Here is a 14981-nt window from a genome sequence, read left to right as displayed (position 1 = left end):
AACATCCCAAAATAAATTGTACCCAAATAAATTTTACCTGCAGGAGCAAGCACGTGGGCTGTATTATTCGTTAATATAGAAGTTAATTTGAACCACAGTGCTAATTAACCCGCACTATAATTCAAAATCATGTAATTTTTTTAAAATGCCAAACGCGCAAGGTTTTGAACTAGCACATTCAAACGCGTACTTTTTTTTTTTTGAAGCGTCATCTTCCTCGCTTTAGGTGGGGGTGCTCCATCGAATGGGGAGGGAAGTTCTGTAGCTACTATGAAACTTCATCTCCAGTTTAAGGAACATGTGGCCAAATATGAAACAAAAATCCACAATCAAATGCGTGCATGGTTGTCGGTTCTGCAAGCAATATCACTGACCATCGAGTCTTAAGTTTTTTGAGATGAGTGTCCAAAAATAGATAGTTCTTTGTGCCAAAGTGCGCCATCGAGGAAATTCTTCTTGCTTGTGACGTCATCGATCCCAGGTGTGTCTCCGAGTGACAATACAGGTAAGTGGGCCGTAAATAAGAGCAGTAGCGCTACAAAATAACATATAATTGCATCGAATATTTAGGACTCAAAATTATCAGAATCGAAGGAGTGTAAATCATAATGTTTACAGAGGACGACCGGAGCTGTTTGTTTAAGTGGGGAAGCGGGTAGGCAGGAAAAAGGGCGAAGTCTATAATTATACCGTATGGTTTTCGCAGGAAGAGACTCGCGCTGTCGTTTTCCGAAGGAAAGCTCTACCTTTTGCGCCTAAATTTTAGCAGAGAAGACGTGAACTTAAAGAACAACATCTAACTCTTGCGTGCGTTACTGGTCTTTAATTGAAAGTCCCGAAAGTGACGTAAATTCGAAAATGAACATATTTCATACAAGGAAGATTTTCTGTGCGGTTTTTTCATAGAGGAGCACTGTGGAACTGTCTACTACAGAAAATTAATAAATAAAAAAAAATTGAACACGACGTTGCATATTTACACCGCTTCACGCTTGGAGCATAGCCGAATAATTTGCAGGTAAGTGGAAATGTATTTTTCAATAACGATTTGTTACAAAAGAAGTGTTTTATGTAGATCATTTATTTTAAAGTGCCTTTAAAATGACTTCTATCCTGTCCTATGTACTGCACAGTTTGTGTAATTTGGTTGTTTGCGGGTTAAAACAGCCCTCATGCTGTTGTATGATAAGATGTTTACTGAATATATTGAATTAGTTCACTTTAACGTATCTCTTTTTTTTAAACGAACTTTATACATACTAATTTATTTAACTTACCCGTGAATGGACTACTTATGAGCGCATTGTTTACTGTGTAGCAGGAAGAGACACCAGGCAAAAAGTCTCGCGGGAGTGCGGATTTTCACCATAAAGTGTCTTTAATTGACGAGTCTTTATCGACACCGCGGTTATGAACGGTATTTTAACCTGATAACCTGGCCAGGGCAGACGCTGAAAACACTAGCTGTTATCATCCTTGGCATTAAAGAGATAATTTTACTAGTTCCTCTCAAATTCAAGGTGGTGCAACCTCCACTCAAAGTTTCCTCTGCCATGAATAAAGCAACTGTCACTGTGGTTCCTGGGTAGTTAGAGGCTGCCAGCTCAAGTCCTGGGTGGGCCACTGCTGTGGAAGTCTTGCGCCAGGTGCTTGATCTCTGTTGCTTCAGGCAAGAATCCGGTGTTCAGCCCTCTTGAGTTGGTAGAGTTGCTACGTGCTTCCAGTCACTTCATTTCCACATTCAGGCCGTTCAGTTCAAACCGTGAAGGTGCCAAAAACCTTCTTGATGCTAGCTAGTGTTGACCCTTCCACAATGAAGTAATGGCAACTGATGCCTGTATTTTGTTACCTGTGACAACCCTGTTATTGACCCTGATCACGTGGTAGTGACTCCAGGTCACTATGGTAACCCACATATAAATAGAACCTGCATCCTTTGCAAGTAGATCTGCACATGCACATTAGAGTTCACTCAGTGGAATATAATGAAAGTTATTATTTATTATTTTTTGCTTTCTTTTTAAAAAAAATGGAGGTGGGTGCTGATGGTAAACGTAGTCCAGAGCCAGCCCAAAATGTAGTCCACAGTGCCTGACTCATGTGCTTGGCCCCGCTGCCGCAGTGCTGTTGAACAGCGGCACGGTGTGTCGCCTGCTGAAGTCACGGCGGCAGTCAGATGACGCTCCCATAAGCCTCGGCTTACCCAGAGATCACTGCTTCCTCAGAGCCGCGTTTCCAGGCGATCGCTCGCTCGGAACTGAATGCGAGAGTGAGCATTCTGGAACATGACAGTAGCGCCATGGCCATAGTCTTATTCCCACAGATGCATTTTATTCACTGACACAGCGTAGGAGAGTTCTCACCTGAAGGCAGTGTTGCTAACCTGTTGGAGAGAGAGAAGGGAAAAGACGGAGTGCATTGTTTGAATAGGAATTGCACTTACAGTAGAATAGTCAGTTGTATAACACTGACTTATATTTAAAAATTTTTTTTAAAAAATTCCAAAAAACAGCTCTTTAAAGGGTTGGCCCAGTGAGGTCCGGGGGGGGAGGGGGGGTGAGGAGGGCCAAAAACACTCGTTTGAGCAGCACCGAGAAGATGCAGCTGTGGCCTGGTCAAGGTTGAGAAAAATATGCGAGAGCTACACAGAGAGTACAGTCGCTCTCCGGGAAGTAGCACTGCTGTGGAAATTCAGCCAGCTCCGTGGCTGGGATTCAATAAACCTTTGTCCGAAACATTGACCAACACTTAACAGCAAAAAAAAAAAAATATATATTGTTTTGTCAGTATTTTCTTCATAAACAGTTTGGTGAGTTCTGCGATGACTTCAACTCTCCAAATTGATTTTGTGAGGGAAAAGTGTGACATTTGTGTTCACTTGTAAAGAGTCAGAGTTAAGAGTCAGAGTTAAGGACTGAGTAGTACAGCCTGGTGTGCTCATTCCCCGAGGCGATTCCCTGTCTCCAGGTGCTGAATCATGGTGGACAACGTGGATATCGAGGAGCAGGACCCACTGTCCGAGGAACCGGAACTGACGAAGGAGGAAGAGGCCAAGATGGGGTACTGCGAGAAGCTCCACTACCACATCTCCAGATGGATGCTTCCGGAACATGCCCGCGACAAGTACCTGGAGAGGGCCAACTGCTGCCCCCCCCCGATCTTCATCATCCTCATCAGCATCGGGGAGGTAGGGCCTGGTCCGCACCCCACCCCACCCCACCCCATCCCGTTTCCTGTTTAATGTTCCCTGATAAACAGAGGTCTGGAGGTCCCGTTAGGACCTGCTTTAAAGACGTAAATCAGATATCCAGGACATATTCAAGGGCCAGGAAGCCGTGTGAGAGCGTGAGTGAGTCACCCCCAGTTCGCATTGTTTATTTATCTTCAGTCCGCTTTTGCGCTGCTTCAAACTGACAAACTTCCGCCATTGGCTGGGCTGCTGTTTGTGAGAAGCAGTTGACATGTAGCCTTGAGCCTCCACTTGTGCTACCAGATGTCCGGTTTTCAAATTACAGATCCGGTATTATTACAATGTAATGTCCGGTCTGAGTAATTGATTGAATTAAATAGCCTGTCTGGCTTTTTCACTAATTCTAAATCTGGCAACCCTAGTCACTACTGAAAAAGGCTTGTTTAATTCGGTCTCTCTTATCATCTCCTTTCCACCCCTCCTTGCCGAATCCACCACCTCTTTCCCACACTGGCACTCCCTCGGGTACCAGGCCCAAGCTTTGGCAGGGTTGGAACAAACAGTAAAACAAAATAGGTTGTACACTCATCAAAGATGAAATCAAAATACCGGTTCAGGGCAAACAATGGATTGATAAAGTGTCTTTGACTGTCTCAAAAGCCCTTTACAGTGAAGGGGGGAAAGTTTCTGTGTGTGCGTGTGTGTGTGTGTGTGTCTGTGTGTGCTCGCCTGTGTGTGTCTGTGCGCCTGTGTGTGTGTGTGCACCTGTGATTTGTATAGATTCTAAGTTTGAGATATACGTATTTTGGGTTTGGCATTCTCTCCGGTAAAAACACAAATGCTTAAAGAGAAAAAATCACAATTTCATAAGTTGGTCCTCACCTTAACATTAGTTCAGTGTTTCTATTGTGGTTGAGAGAAGCTGTAATCCTGTCTCACAAGGCGTTGTGTGTGTGTGTGTGTGTTTGTGCGCGCGTGCACGTGCGTGCGCGTGTGTGGTTGTATGTGCATGCGTGGTTGTGTGTGTGCATGTGTGTGTGCATGCGTGTGTGCTTGTGTACCTGCATGTGTGTGTTACCTCTGAGCGGCATAGCTCAGGAGGTAAGAGCGGTTGTCTGGCAGTCGGAGGGTTGCTGGTTCGAGCCCCACCCTGGGTGTGTCGAAGTGTCCTTGAGCAAGACACCTAACCCCTAAATGCTCTGGTTAATGAGAGGCATCAATTATAAAAGCGCTATATAAATGCAGTCCATTTACCATGTGTGCGCCCGCAGTTGGCGGTGTTCATCTACTACGCGGTGTGGAAGCCGCAGAAGCAGTGGGTGACGCTGGAAGACGGCATCTGGAACAGCCCGCTCAGCTACAAGCCCGAGCGGCGGGAGGAGGCCTGGAGATTCCTCTCCTACATGTTCGTGCACGCTGGGTAAGCACCGCCGCTAGCGTTAGCCTCATCCCGCTACTGCAGAGAGATCAAAACCAGCGCTGGCCCTTTAACATGCAGCGTGAGTTAAACCCCTCCCACCCCCCTCCCTAGTGTCGAGCACGTCCTGGGGAACCTGATCATGCAGCTGGTGCTGGGCATTCCCCTGGAGCTGGTGCACAAGGGCTTCGAAGTTGGCATGGTCTACCTGTCCGGAGTCCTCGCAGGTGGGTTACCCATTGAAAACACACTACATTTCCCATGGTGCATCATAGCCCACCCATCACATTGCGCACCCCAGATGCCTGTGCTTGGCAGCCTGTCACCACCCAAGACTCGATTTGAATGTCACTGTGAGGCAGCACGAGCATTTGCATGCTCGCTGAACACCAGTACAAATGCAAACCATATGTAGCATAACACAGTCAGAATAATGGTGTCATAATGAGCAGTGCAGAATTAGCTGGAGATCAGCAGATACAAGGCAGTGCTGGCAAAGAGTGATGAATCTGCGAATGTCCTACACTGTGTAGGAGTAATCCCGTAAAAAGAAATCCCCTGCCATCCATGCGCTGTGATCTTGTTTTTAGGACGGGTCTGAGTTTTGGGTTCCTGAAAGTGCTCAGGACGGTTTAGGAGTGGGCAGGGGGTGCAGGGGTGCTCAGCTGTGCTCAGGTGTGACTGTCCCGTGCGTCCCCCCCTCTCCCCCCCCCTGCGGTGTGTGAACTGGGTTCCTCTGAATGTCCTCTCCCCAGGCTCTCTGGCCAGCTCCATCTTTGACCCGCTGAACGCCCTGGTGGGGGCCTCTGGGGGGGTCTACGCCCTGATGGGGGGGTACTTCATGAATGCCATCGTGGTGAGTACCCTCTCTCGCTCTCTCTCATTCTTTCTCTCTCTTTTTCTCTCACTTGTTCTTTCTCTCTCTCTCTCTCTCTCTCTGACTTTTAGAACTGAAATGGATAGCTGGTATTTAGTCTCCAGTGTTTTTCCTAAAATACCCCAAAATAAAATTGTGTATTTTCACTGAAAGCAGCAAGCTGCACTGGAAAGAAATGGTTATATTTGTCTTTCCTCAGTGCCAAGTTTGTTGGAAAGTCTGTTTGACCACAGTGGAGGGCGTGGGTTTTTATTTCGGGTGTGGAGCACCACATTAACGTGCCTCCCTGTGCAGTCGGTTGATGTAAAAATGGTGGATTTGAAATCACTCAGTCGACTCTCACTCATACGCCTTTTCTTATAATCTCTCTCTGTCTCTCTTGTACACTCTCTTACACACATTCTTTGTCTTACACACACTCTCTCCATCTCTCCTACTCTCCATCTTTCCTACTTTCTTTGTCTTACTGTCTCTGTCTCTCTCTCTCTTCTCTCTCTGTCTCTCTTTCCCCTTCCCCCTTCCCTCCTGCAGAACTTCCGTGAGATGATCCCTCTGCTCGGAATCTTCCGGATTCTACTGATCGTCGTCATCGGTAGGCCCCCAAAGCCATGCACTGTCTGTGTTTCCACCAATCACCATCTGTGTTCTTATAATTATTGGTACCAAAGTACTCCGTGATTGGCGGAGATTGTCTCTGTTTTTTCCTGTTAAGATGCTGTCATGAATGTCCCGTCCCTGTTTTACTGTCCCTGGTGGCTATCTGGCTATCTGGCTATCTGGCTATCTGGCTGTCTGGCTGTCTGGCTGTCTGGCTGTCTGGCTGTCTGGCTGTCTGGCTGTCTGGCTGTCTGGCTGTCTGGCTGTCTGGCTGTCTGGCTGCCTGTCTGACCCGTCAAATCCGATAACGTGGTGCTGATGTTTAGTGTCCCCTCTCTTCTCAGTGCTGACGGATATGGGCTTTGCCCTCTACAGAAGATTTCTGACTCACGAGAACGGTTTGAAGGTGAGCGTGTGCCCTGTGTCTGTCTGACTCGCACGAGAGGTGGATTCACACTACGTTCAAACGCCTGTTGTTTTCGTCTCTGAGTGTTTCTGTAGTGCCGCACCACACTGTTAGAGCGAGTGAGAAAGCCGTTTTGGATAAGCCAACGTTCCCATGCAAATAATGCAAATTACATTACATTACATTACAGGCATTTAGCAGACGCTCTTATCCAGAGCGACTTACACAACTTTACATTGTATCCATTTATACAGCTGGATATATACTGAAGCAATGCAGGTTAAGTACCTTGCTCAAGGGTACAACGGCAGTGTCCTTACCCGGGATTCGAACCTGCGACCTTTCGGTTACAAGCGCAGTTCCTTACCCACTGTGCCACACTCCGTCCAAATGACAAAGCCATTTAAATACCAGGGTATACCTGCTATAATCTCACCCTGTGATGCAACGTATGCCACCATGTACCCTGCTCCTGCCGATTGGCTGAAGCTATGCTAGGGTTGGCTTGGTTACCAAGTTCAGCAACAACTGGAAGTGGTGCTGGTGGGCCTGTACATCACATTAAATTACCTTTTATTTATCAGACACTTTTATCAAAAGTGACGTACAATAAGTGCATATTGAAGGTCACCGGAAACAACTACAGAACACAGGTCACAGTAGGGGTGATCTTCCCTCTCGTCTAGGAATCCCCAATGCCCCAGTGCAGTGATGGGGACACTGTGCTGTAGGAGATTTAGATGGAATGACTGTGGTCATTAAAGAGCCCATGACACTCTTTGCGAAGAGTGGGGGGGGTCCCAGGTGTCCTGGTTAAATTCCCAACCTGGCTTTCACAACCTGCAGCCTAATCATCCCCTAGTTTAATAGGTTCAGGGCTTGTTTTGTACACGTCAGCTGCTGTGGCTTTTCAGCAGGCAAAGGCTTGTAGAGGACTGCCAGCTTGTGGGTCCAGTTTCCAGTCCATACTGCAGTACTGTGTTTGAATCACCCACACTCTGAAGGCCCTTGCTTTATATATAGTGTGGGGGGAAGGGGAGTCTGTCTATTGTGATTCAGCTTTTAAAAGGGTCATGCCCTCAGCTAATGGGCAAGATGAGACAGAACCGCCCCCCCCCCCCAATCCAGCCCAACCCTGAGGGGTCCGGTTGTGGGAACAGTCCTGTTCCTGCCCGTTTCAAACACGGGACTCCGCCCCCAACCCCACCCCACCCCCTCACCCCAGCCCCCAAAGAGATGTCTGGGAAAGATCAGTCGACTCGGCTGGAGTTTGTGCTAATTGATGCTGGCAGGCGGCAGTCTCTCTCTCTCGCTCGCTCGCTCAGACTCTGCAGGGTCTGAGTTAGCTCTCGGCAAAGCTGGGTTTCATTGACCCCAGCTGTGTGTATAACGTAGGGGTCTGCTACCCTGCTCCTGGGAAGGCACAGCGTTTCCTGTTTTTTTTTGTTGTTGTCATAACGCTGTAATTGATTGATTTTGCTTTTTCAAAATTTTATGTTCTAGCACTCTGTTGCTTTCAGTCTCTAGTAGTGATTGTGACATCAGCATTAGAATGTTGAGCTAAGAACATTCTAATCACATTTTTTGTGACCTCACACATTAAGGGGTGAAAGCAGCTGATTATGCCTCACCGGTTGTTCATTATAATGTGTAAACAAAAGCCAGCAGGCCCTGGGGCTGATGCAGTGCCTTTCATCTAATGATCTCAAAGTGAGGGTGTGGGGAACTTGCCTGGACCATGTGTCAGATCTGCCAGGGTGATGCGCGGCAGCCATTTTGTGCCAGAATGGTTAACACATGCCAGCTAAGCCTGAGCTACTCCTGTAGGCTCGTGGCATTGCTCCAGATCGCTCCCTTGGTTCAAAGGTCATCTGAGTCTCCTGTGGGCCTTGTTACTCCTGGTCACTTCCTGGGTCAGAGGGTCGCCCGTACTGTGAAACTGAAACTTAAGACGTTGTTAAAACGGACTCGCAGAAAAGGCACGTATGGCATCTCAGATGAACCAGCAGAGCTCACTGGCCCCCACATTTCCCCCACATGGTGTACTTTTTTTAGTGGAGGGGAAGATCAGACGAGAATGGCGTGTGTGTCCCCCCCCCCTCCCCCGCCCCCGGGACAGTGTTCCACCGGTCCTGCGTTTCCTGTTCATCCCCTTTGACTCGGCTTCCCTGTGGTGGTTTTGAAGGCCTTCCCACTCCTCCCATTGCCTTCTGCTCTGTTTGATTCCTCTCTCCCGGGAGTCTTCTGTCTCCCTGGCTACTTTCAAAACCAGTCCAGCCTGGTTTTCTGCCCCCGCCATTCTGTGTCAAAACTGGCCTCCAGCCCCCCCCACTGAACTCTGGGTAATTACAGTGCGTTTACCCGGGTGACTTCATTCTTTCCTGAAGCATAGTGAGGAAAAGATGGCTAGCAATGCTAATGCTAATGTAGTAAAAATGAATAAATATAATGCACTACTGTATAATTATAGATTTGTCTTCTGTATTTATGAAGCACGGTGTGTGCACTCCACCTAAATTAGCAAAAAGGCTAGTTTGCATTTGTGTTCCCAAAGTAGCCTGAGATGGTGTTCCATACAACGCAGCACATTAAAAACACAAGCCACTGAAAAATAGTACTTATTAATAAATATTACAGTGATAATAGAAATAATTTAAAATCCAGAAACAAAAACATTTTGAAGTGATGAATGTGTGTCGAATATGCAAAAACTCGAACAGAACCACCTTGACGCTCACTTTTTCCGTTGCCATGACAGCGCTTTCCAGTGCATGGATTTTCTAAAGTCCACTGTGCCAGAGCTGATTAGCTGGTTGCCCTCAGGGTTATGGATGGGGGGGCGGGGGGCCTTTCCGTCAGCCGTGGATTCTGGTGTCTCTGCTCTCTAGTGACCCCTGTTGGTCGAGGAGGTGCACACAGGTCCTGAAGCGTCTTCCGCTGACGGATGTCTTTGAGCCTGACTTGCTGCCTGTGGTGTGATGGGAAGTGGAGTTCAGCATCACGTGCTTCAGAGGAGAGCGTGGGATTGGCCACGGCTCCCCGAATCAACAGCATAGGCTCCAGCGGCGAGCGCTGGTTATGTACGATTGGGCAGTCCAAACTGGGGAGAATATATGGGGGGCTGGGGGGCTGGGGGGCAGGGGGGGGGCTAGAGAATTTTTTTAAAGTCTGTCTGACCTAATTTCAGACCAAATGTGTACTGGCGGAGGTCAGTGGAGCAGGTCTGGCGATCGGTAGCTGCTAATGTGCCGAAAACAAGCGCTTCCATGCTGTTGTAATTTTCCAAAACATTGTAATCTTTAGCAGTGCTGGTGAAGTGTGTACCCCTGTGTGTAATTTTGATAGCGTTTCCAGTTTTTATCAAAGGAAAGCGTTTCTGCTTCACGCCCTCCTGTTTGTGTTGCTGATGTGGGGCTCGATAAGGTGTAATCGCGCATGCGACCAGTCAGCGTGTGAAACAGAAGTTTGCATCTGAGGGTTTTCTGCTCGTGTTCGGCAGCGCAGCGGAATTCGACGGGGTGAGAATGTGAAAGTGCGCTAAAAAAACTGCCTCCCCCCTCTGGAGAAGCAGCTAAAGCCTCGAGCTTGGCTGGGAACCTTTGCTCTTTAGACTTTAGAGCGGGGTGATCGTATCGGTTGTGTGGAGCAGGTAGCGAAACTCAGAGCAGCTCCACCCTGTTTATACACACACACACACACACACACATAACACACACACACACACACACACACAGCATGTGCACATGCACTCCCACCCTGATTACACACACACACACACACACACAGCATGTGCACATGCACTCCCACCCTGATTACACACACACACACACACACACACACAGCATGTGCACATGCACTCCCACCCTGATTACACACACACACAGCATGTGCACATGCACTCCAACCCTGATTACACACACACACACACATACACATGTGCACATGCACTCCCACCCTGATTACACACACACACACATGCGCACATGCACTCCCACCCTGGTTACACACACATACACACACATGCGCACATGCACTCCCACCCTGGTTACACACACACACACACACACACACACACACTCCCCCTGACACACACACACACACACACACACACACACACACACAGCATGTGCACATGCACTCCCACCCTGGTTACACACACACACAGCATGTGCACATGCACTCCCACCCACACTACACACACACACACACACACACACAGCATGTGCACATGCACTCCCACCCTGGTTACACACACACACTCCCACCCTGGTTACACACACACACACACACACACACACATGTGCACATGCACTCCCACCCTGGGTGCAGAACCATGGCTCACTGGTGCACCCCCCCCCCCCCCATCTCTTCCAGGTGTCCTTCGTAGCCCACATCGGGGGAGGCGTGGCAGGCATGACCATCGGCTACGTCTTCTTCAGCAGCTACAACCAGAAGCTCCTCAAGGACCCCCGCTTCTGGCTGTGCATTGTGGGATACATCCTCTTCCTGGTCTTCGCTGCCCTTTTCAACATCTTCCTGTCCCCAGCTCCGTAATGCACTGATGGAGGGGCCGGACTCATTTTATAAACATAAGTCATTTTACCAGTAAACAGCGACGCCGAGTGCTGTCATAGGGAGGTGTTGCGTTGAGAACGCTCGGGGAACGTTCTGAAAGCATTGTTAGCCTAACCTCTGTCAGCTGTAGATCTAAAGCTTGTATTTCCCTGGGAGAAAAGTTATAGGGAACATAGAAGCAAACATTTATCATTGTTATCATTATTATTATTATTATGAGATCCTGAACACACCAGAATTTAACACTGTGTCTAATTCAGACAGTATTTTTAATCGTGGGATTTGTAAAAGAGAAATTTTTTAAAAATTGTTTGACTAATGAGTTTAGTTCCTGAGAATTTTTTTTTTTTTTTGACCTACCTCACCAGTCGTCTGGTGCCAAGGTTCTCAGGGTAGATAAGCTGTTTACAGACACGTGTTCTCCTGCTAACTGTGGAGCGAGGAAAGATCAGCGAATCCTCAACGGTATTAATGTTGATGGTGTGTGTGTGTGCGCGCGTGCGCACGTGTGTGTGTTGTATGATGTATGTACGTATGTCTTCCCTCATTTGTGTATACTGATGTGTGCAAGGCCTGCATGCATTTTGCTTAAGGTGTATGCGTGCAGTGCTGTCCTACACTGCCTGGCTTCTTGTCCAGGTGTGGGAGTGATTTTGAGTGCACTATTTCTCTATTACACCTTAACAGGGAAACCTTTTCAAAAGTCAACCTCCCCTTCCCCCTCCCCCATAGGTAAAGACTCCGCATTACTGTCCCCAAACCTGCCTCAAGTATAGTTTCAACTGTCATTGTCAGCCAGCCGAACGTCTCTGTCGACAGAGATTTAGCCAACAGGAAACGGATGCAATGGCATGTCGTGTGAAGCTGTTCCTCTGTGCAGTATCTCTTTCTGTAAGTTTCATTTTGTGTTTCGGTTAGCGTTCTTTAAAGCTATACCGTTAAATAACAGTAGAGGGCAGCACCTACTGACTTTCAAAGCTTTTTTTTAAACATAGGCCTTATTCTTGTAGCAGTATCCCTCTTTAAAATTTTTTATTTTAATTTGAGAATACGGGTAAATGCTTCTAACTTTCAAGCATTTCTAGGACCTACTTCAATTAAATAAAATATTTTTTACATTTCAGAAAAATCTAATCTCGGCTCTTTGTTGCTGTATTTATTTGAAACCAAGCAAAAACAGCGCAAAACTGGACCAGGAGAGCCATATGGCCTGATGGTTTTTTTTTTTTTTTGTGGCACCAAAAGTGCTCATTTTGCATCTGATTTCTTTGGTTTTATTGATTTAAAAAAATAAAAAAAATTTAAATATTTGTGACTTTAGCCCTTTCCCGGAAAGGGAAAATTATATCAGTGGAACCAATGGCTTACCTGTCTTTTCTTAACCTTGCACCTTGTTTGAAAGAACAACGTCTAAGAACGTCCAGCTCTTTGGGATTGGATTGAGAGTCCCCTGCTCCAGCTTGCACGTCTATATTGCTATGTGGCTGATGTACATAACCCTGTCGCTATATCGCTGCTGTTCTTAAACTCGTGTGGATGCAGTTAACGGTTATTTCACATTGTTGGTCATTTTGGAATAAGAGCACAGGTCTGCTAAATTCATGTCGGGCTGCAGTTTTGTAGGAAATTTCGCGAGGTGGGCGTGGCTGGGCTCATTAATCAGGCAGGTTTCATGTGCGGTTACTGACGTTGGGCCTGTCCCAGCCTGTACTGGACCCACACACACACACACACACTAATTAGATTACAGCAGCTTTTTTAAAAAAAGACCGTCGATCGTGCTTCAGCGAGGTCCACCCCTCCGGGGGTGGATTTACGGAACGTTCCATTGTTTCCGGAACTGCCGCATCGATCCAGACTCGGCAATCTCTGTTTACTTCTTCAGTTTCTTTTTATTTATTTTTTTTAATTAAAGCGCAGGCTTTGCTAATTTATTTTGAGTTTGATTATGTTTCATACAACAACAAAAAAAACAAAAAACTTTTTTTTTTTAAACCGGAGACATTGCTGAAAAGAGAACTAAAATATAAACATGTTTTGGGAACAAAGTATGTGGTATGTACACCATTGCTTGCATACAATCGTACAGGAGCTGTGCCCTTAGAAACCATTTTAGGAGCCACGTTCATCACCATAGGAACCGCGTTCAAGCCCAGCCATACGAGTCATGTCCTTAGGGCCTGTTTCAGGGATTATGTCCACGGCCATAAGAGCAGGGTGATTTATTGGGGGGTAAAGGGGTGACATGGTCTGGCTGGTCGCACCCAAACCCCCACCCTCCCCGTTTTTAGTCTGATCAATTCTTCAGTGTTTGTTCTGAAGCACGCCACTGTTCTCTGTAACCAGAGCAGCACTTAAAAAGCAATTTTTGGGGTGTATGGTTCATCGGGTCAAGGGCACCCAATGGCAGGGTTACCCAAAAAAAATATTTAAAAAAACACTCCTACCCCTTTCTCTAAAACTCAAGGCATTTCTGCTTTAACACACACATCCAATACAGTTTGATTTAGACAATTCCACAGTATATTGTGCAAAAAATAAATAATAATTAAAAATCTAGGGAAAGCATTTGGTTGGACACATTGTAACACCTTACCAGCCCCTGGCATTCTGGGTCTAATTAACGCGATGCCTTTGTCATCAAAGATGAACACAATGTGATCAGTCATGGGGTGATCTCTGATGTGTCATTGGTCACCATGGAGATCTGTAGTTTATTTAGCACCTAAAAAATAAGTGTGATGACACAATGAAAAATTATTCTCCCACCCACAGAAACTTCTACGTATTTCCATAGACAGTGCTCCATACATTTGGCCATTTCCAGTCAGAAAATGGCGACTAACTGCACGAGCCCCTCCTGTTATAAATTAACCCGCATAGTTAGTAAAAAACGAACAAGTTGGCACCATTGATTATTTGCAAATGGAATAAAAACGTGGTTACAGCTGGCAGGAATATCTTAATTACATTCCGAGGGAACCAACTGAGGATGAAATCGGACATGACCGATTGATCACTCGCAGGGAAGAGTATTGATCGGAAAGCATTCCACATACACTGCTGTGGAACCGTCGAGGCCTAGCTAGTGTGCGCGTATGTTTTGGGTGGATGCGTAAAGAACAGTGCAACAATACTACATGATCAGTTAAGGGTGGTGTTATATAGCTCTCGCAACCGCCTTTTCTCGTAAATTAGCTGCGGACATTTTGGAACACGGTCTTTTTACTCTTGGTAGTTTTATGAGGAGAACGGAGCCCTCAACTTATGCAAATATGCACAGGCTTTCGGCTACAAATCACAGTCTAACCGCACTTATCTTTCTGTTTATGGCTATGGTCCTCTTGCTTGGGCAGTATTTCCATCAACACAGACACGGATCAGTGGCCAGAGAATTGAGTGAAATATCAGTTTTAATACAAATATTCCTAATCGAAAAGAAAAAAACAACAGAATATTGTGTATCAACAAAACAAACATGCAAACAAATTGTAACATATATAATATTCTGGCTCCCCCGGAGAAAGCTCGATCTCAAACTGTTAATAAAAATGTCAAGGATTTGACTTATTCTACTCACAATGTAGACTTATCAGGGAATGCACTGAATTCGTTTGCGCTTCATGTGAAACGCGCTGACCCCCGTTCGATGGCGCTGCGCACAACCAGAATTGCCTAACATTAGGTCAGTGATGCCGATTCCTGAACTGTAACCTATCGAGTAGAAAATACTATTACATTATTGGTACCCCGCATCTACCTCATCGTGCGAGCGACCATACCTGTTTGCAGACACCGTTTAACAGTCCCGTTATTCGCAGTGCTGCTTGCCTACAGCAGTGGGAACGCGACGCCAAATCGATTTCACATAAGACGAAGGCGTTCATTCGCAATATAGCAGTTTCCTGTTCATTGAGCC

General features: G+C 46.5%; 1 protein-coding gene across 2 annotated transcripts; it reads left to right on the top strand.

Annotated features, from left to right (window-relative positions):
- The first annotated feature begins 215 nt into the window (after positions 1-215).
- rhbdl2 (rhomboid, veinlet-like 2 (Drosophila)) lies at positions 216-12191 on the top strand. 2 transcript variants are annotated; one of them, XM_064352891.1, is made up of 8 exons: positions 216-505; positions 2968-3187; positions 4462-4610; positions 4722-4834; positions 5363-5463; positions 6016-6076; positions 6426-6487; positions 10862-12191. In XM_064352891.1, the coding sequence occupies exons 2-8, from the start codon at positions 2978-2980 to the stop codon at positions 11039-11041; spliced, it is 876 nt and encodes a 291-aa protein (XP_064208961.1). In that variant the 5' UTR covers positions 216-505; positions 2968-2977; the 3' UTR covers positions 11042-12191. The 2 variants fall into 2 exon arrangements, with proteins under 2 accessions (XP_064208961.1, XP_064208882.1); XM_064352812.1 differs by lacking the exon at positions 216-505 and adding an exon at positions 512-1018.
- Positions 12192-14981: the final 2790 nt, after the last annotated feature.

The sequence above is a fragment of the Anguilla rostrata genome, chromosome 1 (genome assembly GCF_018555375.3).
Source record: "Anguilla rostrata isolate EN2019 chromosome 1, ASM1855537v3, whole genome shotgun sequence".
NCBI classification, from domain to species: Eukaryota; Metazoa; Chordata; class Actinopteri; order Anguilliformes; family Anguillidae; genus Anguilla; species Anguilla rostrata.
The sequence above is the reverse complement of the archived record's forward strand: the minus strand, read 5'-3'. Positions and strand labels throughout refer to the sequence as shown.

What these genes read in the sequence shown, in the direction of transcription:
- rhbdl2 (XM_064352891.1), top strand. Translation starts at nt 2,978, where the DNA reads ATGGTGGACAACGTGGATATCGAGGAGCAGGACCCACTGTCCGAGGAA. An exon ending in ACTTCATGAATGCCATCGTG is followed by an intron (nt 5,464 to 6,015) that starts GTGAGTACCCTC and finishes TCCCTCCTGCAG; the next exon opens with AACTTCCGTGAGATGATCCC. An exon ending in CTCACGAGAACGGTTTGAAG is followed by an intron (nt 6,488 to 10,861) that starts GTGAGCGTGTGC and finishes CATCTCTTCCAG; the next exon opens with GTGTCCTTCGTAGCCCACAT.